The sequence below is a fragment of the Dipodomys merriami genome, unplaced genomic scaffold, assembly GCF_024711535.1.
Source record: "Dipodomys merriami isolate MVZ:Mamm:240054 unplaced genomic scaffold, mDipMer1.0.p SCAF_935, whole genome shotgun sequence".
Classification (NCBI taxonomy): Eukaryota; Metazoa; Chordata; class Mammalia; order Rodentia; family Heteromyidae; genus Dipodomys; species Dipodomys merriami.
In genome coordinates this window covers 158167-181043 of record NW_027206552.1, presented here as the reverse complement: position 1 = coordinate 181043, position 22877 = coordinate 158167, and the positions used below count along the sequence as shown (strand labels likewise).

General features: G+C 45.5%; 1 protein-coding gene across 5 annotated transcripts in view; it reads left to right on the top strand.

Annotated features, from left to right (window-relative positions):
* The window catches only part of LOC138821748 (golgin subfamily A member 3), a 47848-nt gene that overhangs the window by 8093 nt on the left and 16878 nt on the right, over nt 1–22877 (top strand). For 4 of the 5 annotated variants that reach the window (XM_070014148.1, XM_070014146.1, XM_070014149.1 and 1 more), the window contains exons 3-14: nt 146–424; nt 2909–3021; nt 3896–4533; nt 5657–5768; nt 7900–8206; nt 11230–11432; nt 13184–13321; nt 13510–13671; nt 14075–14443; nt 16786–16863; nt 18779–19042; nt 20564–20658. In XM_070014148.1, the coding sequence (XP_069870249.1) occupies nt 146–424; nt 2909–3021; nt 3896–4533; nt 5657–5768; nt 7900–8206; nt 11230–11432; nt 13184–13321; nt 13510–13671; nt 14075–14443; nt 16786–16863; nt 18779–19042; nt 20564–20658 (2758 nt within the window). The remainder of the gene's footprint in view (nt 1–145; nt 425–2908; nt 3022–3895; nt 4534–5656; nt 5769–7899; nt 8207–11229; nt 11433–13183; nt 13322–13509; nt 13672–14074; nt 14444–16785; nt 16864–18778; nt 19043–20563; nt 20659–22877) is intronic. The other variant, XM_070014151.1, reaches the window with a different exon arrangement.

Genomic DNA, 22877 nt, shown 5'->3' with positions numbered 1-22877 from the left:
GGGTGAGGCCAATGCCAATTTATCGGTGAGGATATGGAGGTTCAGTGCTCCTATGCACATGTTCCTGGGTCTTATATAACTGTATGTCTGAATGGTTCCATCTTGTTAAACCACAATGTCCAACATAGTCTCTTTTTCTTTGTAGGTGCCAGTGTTGAAGTAAGCAGAGCTTCTAGGGAAGAAGGAAGCCCCAGTAGACCTGGCCAGGGGGCCCTCTGTCAAAATGGGCCATCACTGCAGTTCTCAGAATCTTCCTTGTCTCTTGATCCCACCACAAGTCCAGTGGGTCCTGATGCCTCTCCAGGTGTGGCTGGTTTCCATGACAACCTAAGGAAGTCTCAGGGAACTAGTGCTGAGGGCAGTGTTAGAAAAGAAGCTTTGGAGTCTCTCAGGCTCAGTCTTCCCATGCAAGAAACGCAACTGTGTAAGCATCTGTTCCCACCCAGTTCTTCTCAACCCCTCCTCTAAGCATCCAGCAGTCAGTACCTCACTGCTCCTTTCTGAGCAGTCAGAACTGCCTGCCAGCCTATTACTGGGGTGGGGAGGGAAAGGTGGATATTATGTTTAATAAGGTAGCTTTCTTTTAAAGACTACGAGTACATGTGGGTGTTGGAACTCTGCCATGTAGCCTGGGCACTGGTGCCCAAGTCCCTGATTAAAGTTCAGTTTTCCTTACCCACGTGTCCAAGAGGCAGTCAGGTGTTCCAGTCTTAATACAGTGACGGTGATAATTTTACTTGAAAGTGTTCTTTTTTTTTTTTTTTTTAAAGGATCAAATGTAAGGTTCTTTCTTTCTTTCTTTTTATTTTATTTTATTTTTTTGGGTCCGGTCATGGGGCCTGAACTCTGGGCCTGGGCGCTGTCCCTCAGCTCTTCAGCTCAAGGCTAGCGCTCTACCACTTAAGCCACAACGCCACTTCTGGCTTTTTTCTTTTTGCTTATGTGGTGCTGAGGAATCAAACCCAGGGCCTCATGCATGCAAGGCAAGCGTTCTACCACTGAGCCACCTTCCCAGCCCCTTGAAAGTGTTCTTTATGCATATTCTATTTTATTTTTCTATTTTTATTTCATAATGTTAGTATTAATGTGTACGAAAGGGTTACTGTTTTATGTCAGGTAATGAGTATCACCTCTTCCTTCTCTTTCCTCCAGTTTACCTCTTTCATCCCTGTCCACAAGTTGCATAGTTCATTTTCCAATGACTGAATTTGTTCATCTTGTCCCCTCCATTTCTGAGCTTCCCTTTATTTCCTCAAAAGGCAGCAAAAAAAGAAACAAAAGTAAACAAACAACAAAAAAGGACCCCCTAAAACAAAAATCAACATCACCAAAAAAACTCATGTTTCTATTTCCTGGTTTATGAATATTTTAATCAGCATTTATTTTGTGTTGATCATTGAGGGTTCAGAGATAGAGCAAGTTCCACACTGGCAGTCTGTGAGCTCAAAACACCTCAAATCTATTTCCAGAGCCTTATTTTTTATGGTATACATATATATGTATACTACACAGTGAGATTATATACCCTTATCTACCTTGGTAGCCTCATTCTTGCCTTCTAGATAAGTGATTCTTTTCAGGCTTTTATAAACTTACCTGGATTTTTGGTCTTTTTTTTTTTTTTTGGTCATGGGGCTTAAACTCTGGGCCTGAGGACTGTCCCTCAGCTCAAGGCAAGCACTCTACCACTTGAGCCACAGCACCACTTCCAGTTTTCTGTTGGTTAATTGGAGATAAGAGTCTCATAGCCTTTCCTGTCTGGGCTGGCTTTGAACTGCGATCCTTAGATCTCAGCCTCCTGAGTAGCTAGAATTACAGGCCCTTGAGACCCTTAACTCCAGTTAACCACCAAAAAATTGGAAGTGGTGCTGTGGCTTAAATGGTAGAGCGTTAGCCTTGAGCTGATGAGCTGAGGGACAATACCAAGGCCCAGAAGTCAAGCTCCACAACTGACATTAAAAAAAAGTTGTTAAATTACTGCTTTTTTTTTTTTTTTTTTTGTCAGTTGTGGGGCTTGAACTCTGGGCCTGGACACTGTCCCTCAGCTCTTCAGCTCAAGGCTAGCGCTCTACCACTTGAGCCACAGCGCCACTTCCGGCTTTTTTCATTTTGCTTATGTGGTACTGGGGAGTTGAACCCAGGGCCTCATGCATGCAAGGCAAGCGCTCTACCACTGAGCCACCTTTCCAGCCCCAGCTTAAACATTCTTGATTTTACAGAACTTGTAACATACCTGGTACTGTAGGAATGGATAGCATCATTGTTAATATGGTGACCCTTTCTCCTGGGTCATCATTGAGTGCCATATCATTGAGATTGTGTCAAGTTTTCATACTCTGCTCAGAGAAATTTGAGCAACTTATATAGATCCAGAAAAGAGTCTCAGCTTATGAGATTTGAAGGTCGTAGCCTTTGAGTACTCAGCTCTGGCACCAATTTTAAATTCTTTTTAAATTGTAAAAATACCGTACAGAGGGGTTACAATTACATGGGCAAGGTAATGAGTACATTTCTTATCAAGCATTATTGCCTCCTCCTTTGTTTCCCCTTCCCATCCCCCTCCCTCCCACTCCCTCCTTCCTCCCTCCAAATTCTTTTTATACTAAAATGTATTTTATCACCTGTCTCCTGTCTTACCAGCTGAAAATCCTTTGTGGGTTTTGTACTTACAGTACAGACAGGCTTATTACATAACAAGTGTGTCTCTTACAAGGTAGATCCTGTCGGTAGTCTGTGGCCAAGGCTTACAGTTTTCTCTTGATCTGGAAATTGTCCTGTAACTCTGTGGCTACATATTGTGTAGGAACTAAAATGTACTGATCATTAAATTCAACCAAACGAAGCTGTCATTACCAGTTTGTTCTCTGTGTCCTCCATTATGAGTTTCTCTGTGGCCATTTTCCTACAGGTTCCACAGCCTCTTCCCTGTCCCTGGAAAAGGAGGACATGGTCCGACTTCAGGCCAGAAAGCGGCTGGAAGAGCAGCTCAGACAGTACCGAGTGAAGCGTCATCAGGAGAGGGTAAGTCTCTTCTTGATCTGATGTCTGGGCTGCATCCTATCTCCTTGGTTTGTCTGCTCCTGTGTGAGGTCTGAATGAATCTAGTTCCTATGGCATGATATTCTTGTTCACGCTCACTTTTTCTGTTGTTTTCTAGTTATCCTTGCTGTTGATAGGTCCAGCTGCATTTCACTGTTTGTGATTTTTTTTCTTCTCATCCTCTCTTGTATGCCCTGCTCTGGGATTAGAATGACTTTTGTAGATAACAGAACTGAGGGTTGTTGTTTTTTTATCCCCCAATAAAAGAAGGTTATGCCAGGCATTGGTGGCTCCTGCCTGTAATCCTAGCTACTCAGGGGGCTGAGATCAGAGAATCATGGTTCAAAACCAGTCTGCGTAGGAAAGTCTGTGACACTCTTGTCTCTAATTAACCATCAGAAAACCAGAAGTGGAGCTGTGGCTCAAAGTGGTAAAGTGGAAACCTTGACTAAAAAGCTCAGGGACAACACCCAGGCCTTGAATTCAAGCCCCACAACCAGCAAAAAGAAAAAGAAAGATTGTTAATTGCTGTATACTTTCTGGGTGATTTTTTTTTTTTTTTTTTTGGTCAGTCATGGCACTTGAACTCTGGGCCTGGGTGCTGTCCCTGAGCTCTTCAGCTCAAGGCAGGCACACTACCACTTGAGCCACAGCTCCACTTCTGGTTTTCTGATGGTTAATTGGATATAAGAGTCTCACAGATGTTCCTGCCAGGGCTGGCTTTGAACTGCGACCCTCAGATCTCAGCCTCCTGAGTAGCTTGGATAGGTGTGAGCCATTGGCACCCGGCTCTGGGTGAAGATCTTGGATCTTGGAGTGTTGTTTTCTAATTATCTTTTGGTACTTTTCTTTTCAGTCTAGTCAACCTTCATCAAAAATGAGACTTTTTAGCACACTCGATCCTGAGCTCATGTTAAACCCAGAAACCTTGCCACGGGCCAGTACTGTGGCTATGACAAAAGAGTACTCTTTTCTGCGTACTAGTGTCCCTCGGGGGCCTAAGGTGGGCAGCTTAGGGCTGCTGGCACATCCTAAGGATAAGAAGAGTTCCAAGTCAAACAAAATTCGGTCTCTGGCAGATTATAGAACTGAAGATTCAAGTGACTCTGGTGGCCTTGGCTCTGCTGCCACCTCTGTTGGGGGTGCACTGAAGCAAAGCAGAAGCAGTACCTCAGTCATATCTGAGGTCAGCCCATCTCCTGAGACTAGTGATCGTCTAGAGAGCACCTTGCTGACTGGGGACACTGTAATTGAGGCTGATGGAAATGAGAGTGACAGCTCCTCGCACAGCAGCCTCTCCACCCTTGGAGCGTGTGGTGTCTCAGTGAACATGAGCACACAGGGAGCTCCCTGTGTGGTCAATGGCCAGGAATTGGCCCTGGGCCAGTTCCCTTCAATTAAGGATGTACTGCAGGCTGCAGCAGCTGAGCACCAAGACCAGGTGTTAGAAGTCAATGGAGAGGTACGGAGCCGCAGAGACAGCATCTGTAGCAGGTAAGGCAGTGGCCTGGCCTTTGACACTGCACTCTGGACCACTGCCACATGTCTCAAAGAACAGTGTATCTTTCCTGATGCCTTTCTAGTCTTGATCTTATCATTTCACACAGCTCTGTTTCTTATAAGAAAGTAGAGTCAGCTCTGATGAGCAATTGTGTTTGATATTAAAGCATCCTGTCTTTCCATATTTACACAGACCTGGCTCTAATACCACACAAACACTTATAGGGATGTAAACTTCCCAAGCAAGCTGTAATATGATACCTACAGAGGCCTGCTGTAGAAAGCCACATGGGCTAAGCTTAAGCTTATTACTTAAGTCTTTTTACTTATTTATTTAAAAATTTATGAGAAGGGGGCTGGGAAGGTGGCTCAGTAGTAGAGTGCTTGCCTTGCATGCATGAGGCCCTGGGTTCGATTCCTCAGCACCACATAAGCAGAAAAAGCTGGAAGTGGTGCTGTGGCTCAAGTGGTAGAGCACTAGCCTTAAGCTGAAGAGCTGAGGGACAGTGCCCAGGCCCAGAGTTCAGGCACCATGACTGGCAAAAAAAAAAAAAAAAATATATATATATATATGAGAAGGAGCTGGGTGCTGGTGGTTCACACCTGTAATCCTAGCTACTCAGGAGCTGAGATCTGAGAATCATAGATCAAAGCCAGTCCAAGCAGGAAAGTCCATGAGATTTATCTCCAATTAATCAGAAAAAGCTGAAAGTGGAGCTTTGGCTCAAATGGTAAAGTACTAACCTTGGGCAAAAAAGAAGCTCAGGATAGTACCCAGGCCTTGAGTTCAAGCCCCAGGATGGATGGATGGATGGATGGATGGATGGATGGATAGATAGATGGATAAATTAATTATAACTATTTACACACACACACACGGGATGGGGAGTGGCAATGGTATATAGTGGATGGATGGATAGATAGATGGATAAATTAGTTATAACTATTTACACACACACACACACACACACACACACACACACACACACACACACACACACACACACACACACACGGGATGGGGAGTGGCAGTGGTATATAGAATTTGGAGACTATGTGAAGGGTAAACACAATCTGACCATGTTCCTTCGTTGTGACCCTGTTTCCTGTCTCTCAGTGTGTCCATGGAAAGTTCTCTTACTGAAACACAAGATGAAATGCTGCAGGTTCTTAAGGAAAAAATGAGACTTGAAGGACAACTGGAGGCTTTGTCTTTGGAAGCTAGTCAGGTAAGAGATATTTGATAGCCAAATCTTTGGAAAGAATGTATGGTTCTTTTTTTTTTTTTTTTTTTTAATTTTTTTGGGTCCGGTCGTGGGGCCTGAACTCTGGGCCTGGGCGCTGTCCCTCAGCTCTTCAGCTCAAGGCTAGTGCTCCACCACTTGAGCCACAGTGCCACTTCCGGCTTTTTTCTTTTTGCTTATGTGGTGCTGAGGAATCGAACCCAGGGCCTCAGGCATGCAAGACAAGCACTCTACCACTGAGCCACCTTCCCAGCCCTTTATGGTTCCTTTTTGCTAGATATAAAGCTTTATAGATGCCTTCATTTTATTTTATTTATTTTTAATTTTAATTTTAATTTTAATTTTTATTTTTTTGTCGGTCCTTGGGCTTGAACTCTGGGCCTGGGCACTGTCCCTCAGCTCTTCAGCTCAAGGCGAGTGCTCTACCGCTTGAGCCACAGCACACGTTTTTCGAGTGGTTTATTGGAGATAAGAGTCTCATGGACTTTCCTGCCCGGGCTGGCTTTGAACCAAGATCCTCACATCTCAGCCTCCTGAGTAGCTAGGATTACAGGCGTAAGCCACCAGCTGCTGGCTTAGCTTTTTTTGTCTTCTTCCTTGTTTGGATTTGAGTCATGTCAAGCCAAGATGTAGATTGTCATAACTACTTTCCTTCTGTCATCTCTCTTTCTGGATACTAATACATTTCTGTAGAATTTACCCAGTTAACTTGATCGTATTAGCTATTTGTTCTGTTTGTTGAATTTGTTGTCTTCACAGTTTTCTCTAGTGTGTGAGTTTAGGATTCCCACAGGTACTTCTAGATAGATCTGGTTTAGCAGAATTCGCTGGTGGGTGAATAGGACTTGCTTTGCCTTTCACTCACTTTTTTTCTTTTCATTGTGGTTGGGATTTGAACCCAGAGGTCTTCTGCAGGTATATAGGTGCTCTAGCACAGAGCTAAACTCTAGCCCTCACTGTCTTCTTGTTTTGGCTGGTCATTACTGCTCCTAGCTCTTCCTGGAAAGAGCTGTTATGGTCACACAGGGCCAATCCTGTATCTTGTGTCTGTGGCTCAATCTCATGGAAATTTCACTTACAGCTTCAGCAGTTCCCTGAAGATATTTTTTGCTCATTTTCCTCAAAAGATGAGTCTAGCTACTTTTTCTCTCTTAGGGATCCCTCAACATACCTAGATTGTTTACAGTACATATGTGTGTGTACATGTAAGCATGTACAAACCAGTGGTTTTCTAATCCTCTTGACAGTGAATATTGACTTCTGTTTTCTTCAGTGTAGTTACATCCATTGCTAGCATGGACTATACTCATCCCTCTGACCTCTTGAAAAATTACTTTCTTTGAGGGACAACTGTCATTTTTTCTTTTCTTTTTTTTTTTTGTCTGTCGTGGGCCTGAACTCTGGGCCTGGGCATTGTCCCTCAGCTCTTCAGCTCAGGATAGGGCTCTACCACTTGAGCCACAGTACTACTTCCGGCTTTTTCTGTTTATGTGGTGCTGAGGAATTGAACCCAGAGCCTCATGCATGCAAGGCAAGCACTCTACCACTGAGCCACCTTCCCAGCCCCTATCAAATTCTTTTTCTTTTCTTTTCTTTTCTTTTTTTTTTTTTGTCAGTTGTGGGGCTTGAACTCTGGGCCTGGGAGCTGTCCCTGAACTCTTCAGCTCAAGGCAAGCACTCTACCACTTGAGCCACAGTGCCACTTCCTAGTGACTAGGTATTTTGGGGAAAATCATGTTTCAATGTAATACTTTTTACCTTTCTCTGTTATTTTGGTATGTTTCTGCAGTCTTTTTTTTTTTTTTTTTTTTTTTTTTGGTCAGTTGTGGGGCTTGAACTCTGGGCTTAAGCGCTGTCCCTGCATTCTTCAGCTCAAGGCAAGTGCTCTACCACTTGAGCCACAGTGCCACTTCCGGTTTTCTAGTGGTTTATTGGAGATATCTCATGGACTTTCCTGCCTGGGCTGGCTTTGAACCGTGATCCTCAGATCTCAGCCTCCTGAGTAGCTAGGATTTCATGTGTGAGCCACCGGCACCTGGCTTGTTTCAGCACTCTTGTTAATATGTTGGAGCTCTTATTCTGAAAGAAGTCACTGTTTTGTTTGGGGTATTTTCAGGCACTTAAAGAGAAGGCTGAGCTTCAGGCCCAGCTTGCTGCCCTGAGCACACGGCTGCAGGCACAGGTGGAACACAGCCACAGCAGCCAGCAGAAACAAGATTCTCTCAGTTCTGAAGTGGACACTTTAAAACAGTCTTGTTGGGATCTGGAGCAGGCCATGACCGACCTCCAGAATATGCTGGAAGCCAAAAATGCCAGCCTGGCATCCTCAAACAACGACTTGCAATTGGCAGAGGAACAGTACCAGAGACTGATGGCCAAAGTGGAGGACATGCAGAGAAATATCCTTAGCAAGGACAACACAGGTGAGGCCGTAGCCCTGAGATCCGCTTCTGGAACCTGACATACTGGTTCTGTATAAACACAGGAGGCCACAGTATCATGTCAGCATATAGTTTCCACCTAGCATCTCTGCTTTGCTAAAGTAAATGCAAGTTTTTATTGACATCATGGACTTACGTACTTTTTTTGGGGGGGAGGGGGGTCATAGGGCTTAAACTCTGGGCCTGGGCGCTGTCCCTGAGCTCTTCATCTCAAGGCGAGTGCTCTACCACTTGAGCCACAGCACCATTTCCTGTTTTCTGGTGTTTAATGGGAGATAAGAGTCTCACGGACTTTTCTGCCCACGCTGGCTTTAAACCATGATCCTCAGATCTCAGCATCCTGAGTAGCTAAGATTACAGGCATGAGCCACCAGCAGCCAGTTTCTATACATTTTTGAGCCACATCATCGCTTCCAGTTTTCTGATGGCTAATTGGAGATAAGAGTCTCATGGGTCTTCCTGCCCAGACTGGCTTTGAACCGTGATCCTCAGATCTCAGCCTCCTGAGTAGCTAGGATTACAGACATTTAGCCACCAGTGCCCAGCCTCTGTACATTTTTGTGTGAATGTGTCAGAGGGTATACCAGGGTCTTAAGAATTGGCTTAGTATAGTTAGCCATTATTTTCACTCATTCTGCCTCGAGTCCAGTGTTACTTAGGGGAGTAGAGATGCCTGCTTATTTCAGATTCTGTCTAATGTATTTAAGAGCAACATCAGAATAGCAGGGGATTGGGACAGCTGGCTATGCACAGAGACCTTCTGCCTTCAGTCTCCACTGGAACCAGTCCCCATCTGCATGTCCTTTCATTTCAGTTGGGGCTATGAGGCTGTGCTTCAGATTTTTTCACCTAGAGAAGACCAAAACAGAATGAGCTCTGCAATAAAATATTATTTTTTTATTAGGTTCTCAGACTTGAAGCATTTTATGATACCCAGTGCCTTAGGGAAATTAAAATTCAAAGGTTTCTGAACTTCAAGATAGCTTTATATCTCTAAGGGTTCCAAGCGCTCAGTAGACAGTGGTTTTCAGGCAGCAGCACTGACCCAACTTATGGTGCACTGCTTAGCTATACTCTCTGTACCTGTCTGACTGTGTGATGTGAGTACAGAAGGGTTCAGGAACCCCTCTCATCTTTTTGAGATATAACCACTCTAGGCTTTGAAGTACTACAGTCAGAGTCATGAACCTTCTCACCCCTCACCCTTTGTATTGATACTGTGGTTGAACTCAGGGCCTGAGCACTGTCCCTAAGCTTCTTTTTGCTCAAGTCTAGTGCTTGAGCCACAGCACCACTTTCGGCTTTTTCTGAATAGTTTATTGGTGATAGGAATCTCACAGACTTTTCCTACCTACCTACCTAGGCTAGCTTCAAACTGCTATCCTCAGATCTCAGACTCCTGAGTAGCTAGGATTACAGGCATGAGCCAGTGGTTCTCAGCATGAACCTTCTTAAACTATACTATTCATTGTTTTTTTTTTCCTTTAAAACTTTTGAGCTGGATGGTTGTGCCTGTAATCCTAGCTACTCAGGAGATTGAGATCTGAGGATCATGGTTCAAGCTGGCTAAGACAAAAGTCTGTGAGATGGTTATGTCCAGTTAACCAAAAATCTAGAAGTAGCCAGGCGCCAGTGGCTCACACCTGTAATTCTAGCTACTCAGGAGGCTGAGATCTGAGGTACGAGGTCCAAAGTCAGCCCGGGCAGGAAAGTGTGTGAGACTCTTATCCCCAATAAACCACCAGAGAATCGGAAGTGGCGCTGTCACTCAAGTGGTAGAGTGCTCGTCTTGAGCTGAAGAGCTTGAGGGACAGCACTCAGGCCTAGAGTTCAAGCCCCACGACTGACAAAAAAAAAAAAAAAAAGCTTCCAGGAGGAAGGAAGATTGCAAGTTGTAGGCTAGCCAGGGTGAATGAGTGTGTAATTAAATAATAGATTGCTTGTTTAGCATGCATAATGCACAAGACCCTGAGTTTAAACATCTGCTATATCACAGAGGAAGAAAAAGGAGAAAATTTGGAAAATGTCCTCAGAAAGAATACATACTTAAACCTCGTGACTGTAGTTTTAAATTAAAATGCGTCTGACTTATTTTACTTGTATTCTGATTTGGGTTGTCAATAACTTCCTGTCTTGCTGTCTTACACTCCTTCCATCCTGCCCTGCTCATACTAAGACTGACCATGTGGTAAGCTAGTAAAGAATCAGCCATGCTGTGCCCTTGCTGAGTTTATTTATGGCTGATAAACATGGTTAGAGGTTAAGAGACAAGAATATGTGTCCATACAAATCTTTTGAACACATCATTTGTACTTGATCCTCACAGATCCGCAGCTACATTTGACTACTCACTTAAATTTTATTTGTAACCCCTGTGTCAGTAGTCATAGCATTTTTCATGGCTATTCTTGGATATCTGCAGGGTGGCTAGAAATTTAAGTTGCTCAATGCACAAACTCCCAGCTAAGGTAGTGTAAGGAGACATTCTTGTTTGCCCTCAGGTCCTATCTTCAGCTCAGACTGTTGTCTCTTTAGTGCCACACTTAAGTTTTTGTGCTATTTTAGGCATGATTTTGCTGTTTAGTGACCCTAGACACTTTGTCCTGAAGTGTGAGTAGACTGTGAGCTGTTTGTTGAAAAATAGATTTGTTACAGAAACTATTCTGGGACTGTAGCTAGCTTACAGAGCTTCTGACTGAGCTCATGTTAATAAACTACATTTTAAGTAAGATATCTTTAAACAGAAGAACACATAAATGAAGGTCATGTGTTATCCGTTGTTGGAGAGGATTTGTTTAGGGGCTTCCAGTACCTACACATGTATCTCCATGTCTGTCACTGCCAGGTTTGTGGTAACTTTTAGAACATGACCACTGTAGATAGCCAGCATCAACTGTACTTCTTGCTCTCTGCAGAACCTGACTTTGGGTCAGATGTCCACACAGAGCTGTGGCTCTCCTGTTGGTGCTGTTTAGTCTGAGCTGGCTGTGCTTGCTCACTTTCAGTGCATGACCTTCGGCAGCAGATGGCAGCCCTGCAGAGCCAACTCCAGCAAGTGCAGCTGGAGCGCACGACACTGACCAGCAAGCTTCAGGCATCACAGGCTGAAATTGCATCTCTGCACCATGCCCGGCAGTGGTATCAGCAACAGCTTGCCCTGGCCCAGGAGGCTCGGGTCAGGCTTCAGGGCGAAGTCGCTCACATCCAGGTATGGCCGGGGACTCCATTCAGGGAGATGGCATGTACAGGCGTTTCTGGTTTTACACATCACAGATATGTTTTCCTTTAATGTCCACCAAGCATCAGTATAGTCCATATCATCTTGTACAGAAGTCTCCACATGACCTGACACAGAAGCCTTCTAGATTCTGCTTCGGTGTTTTATTTTGACATGCCCTTGTTAAGAGTGTGACTCAAGTTATAGAGTACCTACTTAGCAGGAGTGAAGCCCTGAGTTCAAACTCTAAATTGCCAAAACAAAATAAAACAGAACATTGAGATGCCTTGCTCTGGACTGTCTCATGTCCCTGTCTCTGCTAGTTAGTCCTGTCCCTTGTCTACACGGTAACTCATTGTTTAACCCAAGCCTTCAAGTTCATATCTGTTGGGCTTTGGGGGCCTTCTTACCCGCCTCTGAATCCTCTCCCAGTTTTTTGATGGGTTAAGAATATGGCAGGCATTCTCTTCCCTACAGCTTTACCTTGCTCCAGCTGCTTAGTCTCAGGAACTGTGTAGTCACCACGTTTTCCCCTGTGAGCTCCTTTCCCAGTCCTGAGTTTTCCTCTTTCCGGTTCATTTTTCTAGTGGACACAATCCTGTTTCCTAGTTCAGAACATGAACATTAGCATGGCTGGGCTGATCTTTCAAACACACTCCAACACAAATATGCACTTCTGATATGGCTTGACACATCGCTATGCAGGCCAGCTGTGTGCAAACCTGGCATGTTGGTGTACGTACCCTTTGGTGTGTGTACTTCACCTCTGCCTTGCCTATTGACAGCCTCTTAGACTTATGTGCTTTTGGAAGAAGGAGTAGGCTTGAAATCACTTTGTGCCAAAGCTCAGTACCTGACTTGTTATGTTAAAGAACACCTTTAGATAGGGCTCCTCCTCTGGGAGGTTCAGAAATATGCCTTTTTTTTTTTTTTTGCCCCCTCCAATTGTAGGGCTTGAACTCAGGGCCTCAGGGCTGTCCCTGAGCTCATTTTGCTCAAGGATAGTGCTCTACCATTTTGAGCCAGAGCATCACTTCCAAAGTTTTGGTGGTTAATTGGAGAACAGAGTCTCATGGACTTTCCAGCCCAGACTGGCTTTGAACTGTGATCCTCAGATCTCAGCCTCCTCAGGAGCTGAGCTGACAGACGTGAGCCACCGGTGCCTGGCTTAGAAGTACACCTGTGAAGCTGGGCACTGTGGCTTAGGCCTGTAATCCTCACTAATGAGGAGACTGAGATCTGAGGTCTCGGTTCAAAGCCAGCCAGGCAGGAAAGTCCGTGAGACTCTTACCTCCAATAAACCACCAGAAAACCAGAAGTGGTGCGTGGCTCAAGTGGTAGAGCACTTGCCTAAGCTGAAGAGCTGAGGGACATCAGGCCCAGAGTTCAAGGCTCACACCGTACCAAAAAACAAGATGTACACCTTTGATAGGAATTCTGTATAGGTTCTGACCAAAATGCATGATCTTGGGTGTGATGACCTGACTTCTGGGTACCCAGTCTTCACTTCTTAGGTATTCCCAAGTTCGAGGAGGTCTGTCTTGTAGTGGCAGTGGGGCCTATATGCTAAGTCCAGTGTGACAATAAGGAAGTCAGGGACTGTCCCTGCTGTGGAAGACAAGAGAGGGACGGCTGGCAGTTGCCCTAGGCAGAGTCCCTTACCCAGGTATCTAAGGATAGGCTGGTCTGAACTTGATGTCTAATGTCAAGCAGCTTTTTATCTCCTGGGTCTGTCTTTGAAGGTTGGACAGATGACCCAGGCTGGCCTGCTGGAGCACCTGAAGCTTGAGAACGTGTCCCTGTCCCATCAACTGACAGAAACACAGCACAGATCCATAAAGGAGAAGGAGCGCATAGCTGTCCAGCTCCAGAGCATTGAGGTGAGGACTGTGGCAGTCAGTGCTCATTTTTATCTAGCTTTGGGTCCTGCTATGTACATGTTCATAAGTATAATGCAAACAACTAAATATAAATATGCCTTTATGTACATAGGCATGTACAGAAGGACATAAAATATATACATTTGATAATTTTTTTCTTTTTAAAAAATATTATTTTCTGGGCCCAGGCTGACATGTTGGATCAGGAAGCAGCTTTTGTGCAGATTCGAGAGGCAAAGACAATGGTCGAAGAAGATCTCCAGAGAAGGCTGGAAGAGTTTGAAGGGGAGCGGGAACAGCTACAGAAGTTGGCAGATTCGGCAGCATCTTTGGAGCAGCATTTGGAACAAGTAAGTAGCTGCAGCCACTCTGGAAACCATACTCACAGAGGCTTCCCCAGGTCTGCACACAGATGGCCTGCATAGCAATATGTCAAGGCATATCAGAAGTGCATATTTGTGTTGAAGTACGTTGGAGTGTGTTTGAGGGATCAGGCTGCTGCCATATCAGCCCAGGTATGGATTTACACTTCTGTTCTTGTTCTGTACTAGGAAAGATGCGAGAAGTCCCCCACAATTATTTAAATCGGGCTTGGAGCACAGCTCAAGTGGTAGAGTTTCTGCTTAGTAAGAACGAAGCCCTGAGCTCAAATCCCATTACTGTCTCCCTAAAAGAATTAATCCTGGACAGGGAAAAAGTTGATTCTTGCCACCAAGTTGAAGGCAACCAGTTGAGTTTATCATCTGTTTCCAGGTGAAGTTGACGCTGCACCAGCGAGATGAACAACTTGATGCAGTGCAGAAGGAACACCTGGATCTGATAAAGCAGCTTGCCTCAACACAGGAGGCTCTGCAGGCCAAGGGGCAGTCCCTCGATGAGCTGCAGACACACTACGATGAGTTGCAGGCGAGGCTAGAGGAGCTGCAGGGAGAGGCTGCTTCTAGGGAGGACACAATTCGCTTCCTGCAGAATGAGAAGATTGTCTTGGAGGTGGCTCTGCAGGCAGCCAAGAGTGACAAGGATGAACTTGACAGAGGAACAAGGCGCTTAGAAGAAGACACCGAGGAGACTTCAGGTCTTTTAGAGCAATTGAAACAAGAGTTGGCCATCAAGTCCAGCCAGGTAAAGTAGTGTGCTGTTAGGTTGTAAATAGATGCTGGTCATTTGATTTCCTTTTTAGAAGTGTGATTAAACCGAAGGAAAATGCACTAAGGCAGTGATCCCAACAGCCTACACTGTGTCCTGGACCTGAAACTGAGAGTTTTTGTTTTTATTTTTTCTTTGCCAGTCCTGGGGCTTGAACTCAGGGCCTTGGCATTGTCCCTGAGCTGCTTTTGCCCAAGAGTAGCACTCTACCACTTGAGTCACAGCGCTACTTTGGCTTTTTCTGTGTTCGTGGGACTGAGGAATCAAACCCAGGGCTTCATGCAACTAGGCAAGCACTCTACCACTGAGCCAAATTCCCAACCCATGAAACTGAGTTCTGTTTGGTCTTTTGAAAATATTCCTGAAGATGTCTTTCCCAGCTTAAATTGCTGCAGGAAACTTGATTTCCTTTCCCTCTACCTGTAGAGATTATGAGACAGTGCACAGAATGGGGCACGTGGCCAACACTAACTAGGTCCAGTGTGGGCCTGCCCTGTGGACACACAGGATCCTGGTATATAAGAGCATAGCTCAGCATTCTACCATACTTGGGGAGTGCCAATGTGCTTATAATAATAGCACATGTCAGATGTAGGCAGACATGTAAAAAGGGTGTTCCAGAGGTGCAGTCAATATCAAGGAATGATTATGTCTTTAAACTTTAGTTTATAAAGACCAAGGGTTAGTCAGGTGCAGTGGCTCATGTCTATAATCCTAGCTACTCAGGAGGCTGAGATCTGAGGATTGCAATTCAAAGCCAGCCCAGGCAGGAAAGTCCATGAGACTCTTATCTCCACAAGTGGTGCTATGGCTCAAGTGGTAGAATGCTAGCCTTGAGCTGAAGAGCTGAGAGATAGCACCCAGGCCTACAGTTCAGGTCCAATGACTGACCCCTCCGTGCCCACCCCCCAAAAAAAAGACCAAGGATTAGAGTGATTGCTGGTTGTTTCCCCTCCGGGAATACGATAATGGTACATATGGGTGTGGGGAATTTCTAGCCTATGGTGTAAGGCCTGTGAAATCATTTGGTATATTACAGGACAGACACTATTGGCTGCCCACGTACTATCTGCCTATGTTGATAACAGTCCTCTACCACTTGAGCCACAGCACTACTTCTGGCTTTTTCTGCTTATGTGGTGCTGAGGAATCGAACCCAGGGCCTCATGCATGCTAGGCAAGCACTCTACCACTGAGCCACCTTCCCAGCCCCTCCCTCCCTCTCCCCTCCCCCCTCCCCCCTCTCTTTCTTTCTTTCTTTCTTTCTTTCTTTCTTTCTTTCTTTCTTTCTTTCTTTCTTTCTTCCTTTCTTCCTTTCTTCCTTTCTTCCTTTTGTCATGGGGCCTGAACTCTGTGCCTGGACGCTGTCCCTCAGCTCTTCAGCTCAAGGCTCATGCTCTACCAATTGAGCCACAGCAAGATTTCCAGTGTTTTCTGCTTATGTGGTACTGAGGAATCAAACCCAGGGCCACATGCATGCTAGGCAAGCACTCTACCACTGAGCCACCTTCCCAGCCCCTTCCTCCCTCCCTCCCCCCCTTTCTTTCCCTCCCTTCTTTCCTCCCTTCCTCCCTCCCTCCCTTCCTTCCTTCCTTCCTTCCTTCCTTCCTTCCTTCCTTCCTTCCTTCCTTCCTTCCTTCCTTCCTTCCTTCCTTCCTTCCTTCCTTCCTTCTGTCATAGGGCCTAAACTCTGAGCCTGGGCACTGTCCCTCAGCTCTTCAGCTCAAGGCTCATGCTGTACCACTTGAGCCACAGCACGACTTCCAGTTTTTTCTGCTTATTTGGTGCTAAGGAATCAAACCCAGGGCCTCATACATGCAAGGCAAGCACTCTACCACTGAGCCACCTTCCCAGCCCCTCTTTTTTTGTTGTTGTTGGTGGGGCTTGAACTCTGGGCCTGGGTGGTGTCCCTCAGCTCTTCAGCTCAAGGTTAGTGCTTTACCACTTGAGCCACAAGCACCACTTGCAGCTTTTTCTGCTTATGTGGTGCTGAGGAATTGAACCCAAGGCCTCATGCATGCTAGGCAAGCACTCTACCACTGAGCCACCTTCCCAGACCCCCAAATTAGCTTTGAACCATGATCTTCAGACTAACTCAGACTCCTGAATAGCTAACAATTACAGGTATGAGCTACTGGCACCTGTCTTCATGGCAAAGAGGGAGGATGCTAGTAATGTATCCCTAAGTAATTCTTGGGCCATCAGCCTGGGTCTGGTTGCAGTCTCTCTTTGGTGAGTTGACTAGATCTGGCTCATAGGAAATGCCACTGGGTACAGGCCTTGAGCCCTCAGGCACCTTTTTTGTGAAACTCCCATAGGTGGAACATTTGGAGCAGGAGACAGCCTCCCTGAAGAAGCAGATGCAGAAGGTAAAGGAACAGTTTCTTCAGCAAAAGGTAAGAGAGGTGTGCTTTTCTTGTTTGAAACTGTCAGACACAGCTTCTAACAGTCACCTTTGCATCAGTAGAACAAAATCAGTCAGGTGGAAGGACACATTCATGTCTTCCTTTAAAAATTTTTTCTCTTTTTTTATTATAAGGATAATGTACACAGGGGTTACCATTACATAAGTGAAATAATGAGTACATTTTGTTTTGTCAGTCTTGAGGTCTAGACTCAGGTCCTTGGCACTGTGCCTGATCTCTTTTGCTCAAGGCTAGTGCTCTACCATTTTGAACCACAGCTCCACTTCTGGTATTTGAATGGTTAATTGGAGATGAGAGTCTCATGGGGACTATTGTCCTCAGGCTGGCTTTGAACCACAGTCCTCAGATCTCAGCTTCCTGAGTAGCTAGGATTATAGATGTGAGCCACTTGTACCCGGCTATGCGTACATTTCTTTTTGGACAATGTCACCACCCCTTTTCTCATTCTCTCCCAGGTTTTTTCTTGTGTTCTCACAGGTTGTAAAATTCATTTTTAACAGTGTCTAGTGAGTACCGCAGCTGCATTTGTTCACCTTTGTCCCTCCATTTCTGTGCATGTTTTCCTTTTTGAAGGCATTCCATTAATCTAAGATACCTTCCTTCCCTCATCACAGTCTAAGGTCAGCATGCCTTTTTGCAGGAAAGTCTGGAGGTCTACAAATCTCCAGAAGTTGCCTGTGCCACTTGCAATGATGGGACCTGTCATGACACCCTCTTACTATGACTTCCATGAGCTGTGTATATTGTGCATTGTTGTTAGTATACCAGTTGTGTTTGCTGTATAAAGTGTCGGAAATTTGTACCCTGAACCTATATTAAAACAAATTATGTTGTGCCCAAAAGCTATAGGATTTGAATTCTGGTGAATTGTGAAGCTAAGGTCTGCTGGTGAAAGAATGCCTCTGATTCTGCACTTCCTTGCATAGTACCAGCTGAATGACTTACAGGTTCTGAGAGAGGAAGACCACTCACAGCGGTGCTATAATTGTATTTCTGTGTATAATTGAGATAGAAACACAAGGGCCAGGCGCCTGTGGCTTACGCCTCTAATCCTAGCTACTCAGGAGGCTGAGATCTGAGGATTGAGGTTCAAAGCCAGCCCGAGCAGGAATATCCGTGAGACTCTTTATCTCCAATAAACCACTAGAAAACCGGAAGTTGCGCTGTGGCTCAAGCTCTCGCCTTGAGCTGAAGAGCGCAGGGACAGCGCCCAGGCCCAGAGTTCAAGCCCCCACGACTGACAAAAAAAGAAAACGAAAAAAGAAATGCAAGGGATTGACTACCAATCAGAAGCCAAACACAACTGAAGAAAGGTCTTGCCAGGTCCTTGGAAGAGATAAGGTGTCTTGTAGACTGACATGACACGACATGCAATTGCCAGATTTGCCAAGGTGTGGCAGATTGCCATGTGGTATAACAGAGACATTCAGACAAGCTGTGTCTACTAGAGTAGAAATATAATGGATGGTGTCTCAGATTTGATAAAATGTGTTACCTTTGTTTACAAAAGATTCTTGGGCTGAGGGTATGTGCCTAGAACGTGTGCAAGGCCATAGATTCAATCTCTAGCACTAAAAAGACAAAATTATGCCCTAAATAGATGGTAAACTTTTTTTTTTCCAGTACTGGGCTTTGAATTCAGGGATTTGGGCTTGCTAGGCAGATGCTCTGTCACTTGGGCTATACCTCTAAGCTTTGATAAACATTTTTTTTAATTGTATTTTTCTCGTAGTACTGAGGTTTTAACTCAGGGCCTTGTGTTTTGTAGGAAAACACACTACCACTTGAGTCACACCCCTAGCTAAACATTTTCTTTTAAGTTGTCCTGTTCCCTAGGGGAAGCCCCATTTGGATGCTGGCTTATACCTTGCATTTTGTGTGACAGGTGATGGTGGAGGCCTACCGGCGGGATACTACCACCAAAGACCAGCTCATCAACGAGCTCAAATCCACAAAGAAGCAGCTAGACTCCGAGATGAAGGAACTGAGACAGGAGCTAATCAAGCTGCATGGGGAAAAGAAAGCCATGGAAGTGGAGCACTCTCGCTTGCAAAAAGAGGTGTCCCTGGTCCACCAGCAAATGGTAGATCTTGAGAACCATCTTCTGTCAGTGCAGAAGGAGCGAGACGAGATGGAGACACAGATGCAGGTCAGCAGGACAGTCTGGGTGGGTTCTGTTGAGTAGTGAAAGTTCATTTGAGTATGCCCTGGGCTCACTTCAGGGTGGGACAGGATGGGCACCAGCTGGGATTGTTTTTGAAACAGTAGAACAAGGCTCCCTGGAGCTACTCTTAGTAGGACAAACAGATAAGTCCAGACTATGATGCCACCTGTGGTAGAGGTGCTGCTGTAGGTACCACCCTTGTGATGGGCTCTTGGGAGCCAGCATTTTAGCTTAAAGTTCCACGAAGCTATTGCCAGGCAGAAAGCCAGGATGGAGACCTGGAATCCAGGCAGGGAACAGGGATGAGGAAGGCACAGAGATAGCCATGTTCCTAGTGTTAGAAATGGCTCAGCGTGTTGGGGAGTTCCATAAGAATAAGAACACCAACTTGAATGGAACTTGGCAGAAGGGTGAACCATCAGCCCAAAATCTGGCAAGCAAGCATACAGAGCAGGCAAGCTGCTCCCTTTTTATCCCTAATCCAGCAGGCTCTGCCTCTCTGCTTATATTGGCTGAGCTCAGGTTCACAATCTGCAAAAGAATGTGGCTTAATAAACAGGATGTGACTAAAATTCATGGAGCTTTTAACAGGATGTCCTAATTAAAGTGCATCAGGAAAAGGTTGTAACTTAAATGTAGTTAACAAGTGCCAAACCACCTGGCCAAAGCAGAAACTTTTCAGAAAAACAATTCTCATAAGATTAAAGGAAAGAAAATAATTACTTTTATAGAAAAGATATTTTTCTTACACCTGGGTAGCTATGCTACTATGAGCCTGAGCCTGACTGTCTCCTAAGTGCAGTGAAGCTGATGGGGGTGAGGGTGGCTGGATAGTGGTCTGTAGAGCTAGAAGTGAGGGATGAAAGGAGTATGGAGGTAAGAGTCTACAAGAGTCCTAGCCAGGTATCTCAGCTGAGGAACGTTTCCCAGAATGAGAAATTGGGGAAGGGACACTAATTTGGGGAAATAGTGGGAAGATTCTAGATCGGGGCTCCATTTTATCTGACACAGTAGAAGTATCAGAGAGGGTCAAACTGAAAGTCAGGTAAACAAGTGACCTTGATGGGTCCCTAACCTGTGAGGAGCTCTTGCTGACCCTTCCTTGGGCATGATGCTAAGGCCCCAAGGGTAACAGCGTCCATGTGAGGACAGTAGGCGGAGGGCACCTGATGCTGGGAACGGAGAATCTATAGCTGCCCGAGGGCTAGTGTAGTGGTGAAGCAGGCATATGGATTGGGATTAAGCATCAAAGGACAGGTAGATCAGGGTCTGGGCTGAAGCAGGTTCAAGGCACTTGGTGACACTGACTGATTTGGTTCTTATCACTGTACAGTAAGGCCAGGAAGGGAGAGAGTATGAGGCCCTTCAGCTAACAATTGGGTTTGGGTGGAGTTTGGTTCTAGGGTCTGCAGGTAGGCACTCTCCCAGTTTAACTTCCCTTTGATCAAAGGCAAAAGTCTGTATGTGTGGCTTTTAGGCTTATCATATACTTTCCCCCTTTTGAAGTCTTTGCAGTTTGACAAAAAGCAGATGATTGCCCTTACCGAGACCAATGAAGTACTAAAGAAACAAATAGAAGAGCTGCAGCAAGAAGCCAAGAAGTAAGTCTAGGAACAGCATACATTCACCAGTGATGGGTACCAGCTGTGCTGGGAGCAGTTAAGAGTGACTCTGTGAGCGTACATGGTCAGACTTCTGTGGGACTGTGTTGCATGAGCTCACTTGGGGCCCATGAAAAGATAGTCTGGAACATTAAGTTCTAAATCTAAGTTCCAGAATGATTTGGCAGGTGCCCCCCCCCTCCTCTCCCTCCTCCTCTTCCCCCTCCTCCTCCCTCCCACTCCCCCTCTCCCTCTCCCCCCTCCTCCCCCCTCCTTCCCCCTCTTCCCCCCTCTTCCCCCTCTCCCTCCTTCTCCCTCCCTTCCTCCTTCCCCTTCCCCCTCCTGGTTTTCTGGTGGTTAACTGGACATAAGAGTCTCACAGATTTTCTTGCCAGGGCTGGCTTCAAACCATGATCCTCAGATCTCAGCCATCTAGGTAGCTAAGGTTACAGTTGTGACAGTGCCTGGCGGCAGTTGCTTTTTCTACAGAACAAACCCTGAGTCTATAAATTGATTTTGAAAGTATCCTTTAACAAGAGTTTTCCTATTTTGTAAAAATTGAATTTTTATTTTTGTAGTGCTAGGAAGTAATCAGAGCTTTAATGCATGCAAGTGTTCTGCTACTGATCTACACCTCCAGCCCTTTGTGTTTTAGGGTGTTGCTGTGTAGCCATGTAGTGCACACAAGTGTGAAGTCTCGACCATCTTGCATCTGCGTCCTGAGTGCTGCGCTTCCCATTCTGTTTGTGGGTGGTGCTAAGGTTTTTTTGTGTTTTTTTTGGGGGGGGGGGAGGGGTTCGGTCGTGGGGTATGAACTCTGGGCCTGGGCACTGTCCCTCAGCTCTTCAGCTAAAGGCTAGCACTCTATCACTTGAGCCACAGCGCCACTTCCAGCTTTTTTCTTTTTTCTTATGTGGTGCTAAGGAATCGAACCCAGGGGCTCATGCATGCAAGGCAAGTGCTCTACCACTGAGCCACCTTCCCAGCCTGGTGCTAAGGTTTTGAATTAGGGCTTTGAGCTTGTTAGGCATGCTCTCTCCTGCTTAAACTACACTGCCAGCCTACTTCCATCTATTTTTGAAGTAGGGTCTTGTTTTTGCCTATGTCAGCTTGGGCCTTGATCCTCCTGTGTACACCTCATGCTATAGCTGGGAATATAAGTGCAGGCAGAGGTCTTAGGCATTTTTTTGCCCTGGTTGGCTTGGAAACATGATTTTCCCCAATCGTAGCTCTCATGGAGCTGTGATGACAGGCATGGTTGAGATGGGGGTCTCCTGAAATTTTGCTTGGGCTGGCCTTGAGCTGTGATCAACCCAATCTCATTCTCCCATGGAGCTAGGTTTACAGGCATGAGCCATTGGCGCCCAGGCTGGTTTTCATCTTTCAGTCTTTTTCTTTTTCTTTTTTTTTTTTTTTGTCGGTCATGGGGCTTGAACTCCGGGCCTGGGCACTGTCCCTCATCTCTTCGGCTCAAGGAGAGCGCTCTACCACTTGAGCCACAGTGCCACTTCTGTTTTTCTGGTGGTTTGTTGGAGATAAGAGTCTTTCCTGCCTGGGCTGGCTTTGGACCTCGATCCTCAGATCTCAGCCTCCTGAGTAGTTAGGATTACAGGCATGAGCCACCGGTACCTGGCTCACAATCTTTTATGCTCATATAAACCTAAATATAAATCTCAGACATAACACAGGTATGTAAGTGCAACAGCCCTTTACATTTATTTCCTTATTTTGTCAGGTGTAAGGTTGAACTCAGGACCTGGGCAATGTCCCTGAGCTCTTTTGCTCAAGGCTAGTGCTCTATCACTTTGAGCCATAGCTCCACTTCTGATATTTTGGTGGTTAATTGGAGAAAAGTCTCACAGACATTCCTGCTGGGGCTGGCTTTGAACAGGGATCCTTAGATCTCAGCTTTCTGAGTAGTTAGATTACAGGTATGAGTCACTGGTGCCTGGCTTCCTTTACATTTTTTAGAATTAATGCATTTGCCAGTACTGGACTTGAACTCAGGGCCTTTTGCTCTTGTTTGGCTTTTTTGCTCACAGCTGGTGCTCTACCACTTGGGCCACGTCTTTAGTCTGGCCCTTTGCTGGTTAATTGGATATTAGAATTTTATGGACTTTTCTGTCTAATCTTGCTTTGAGCCATAACTTTCCTCCAGCTTTCAGCCTTCTGAGTAGCTAGGATTACAGGAGTGAGCCACTGGTGCCAGGCCTACTTTT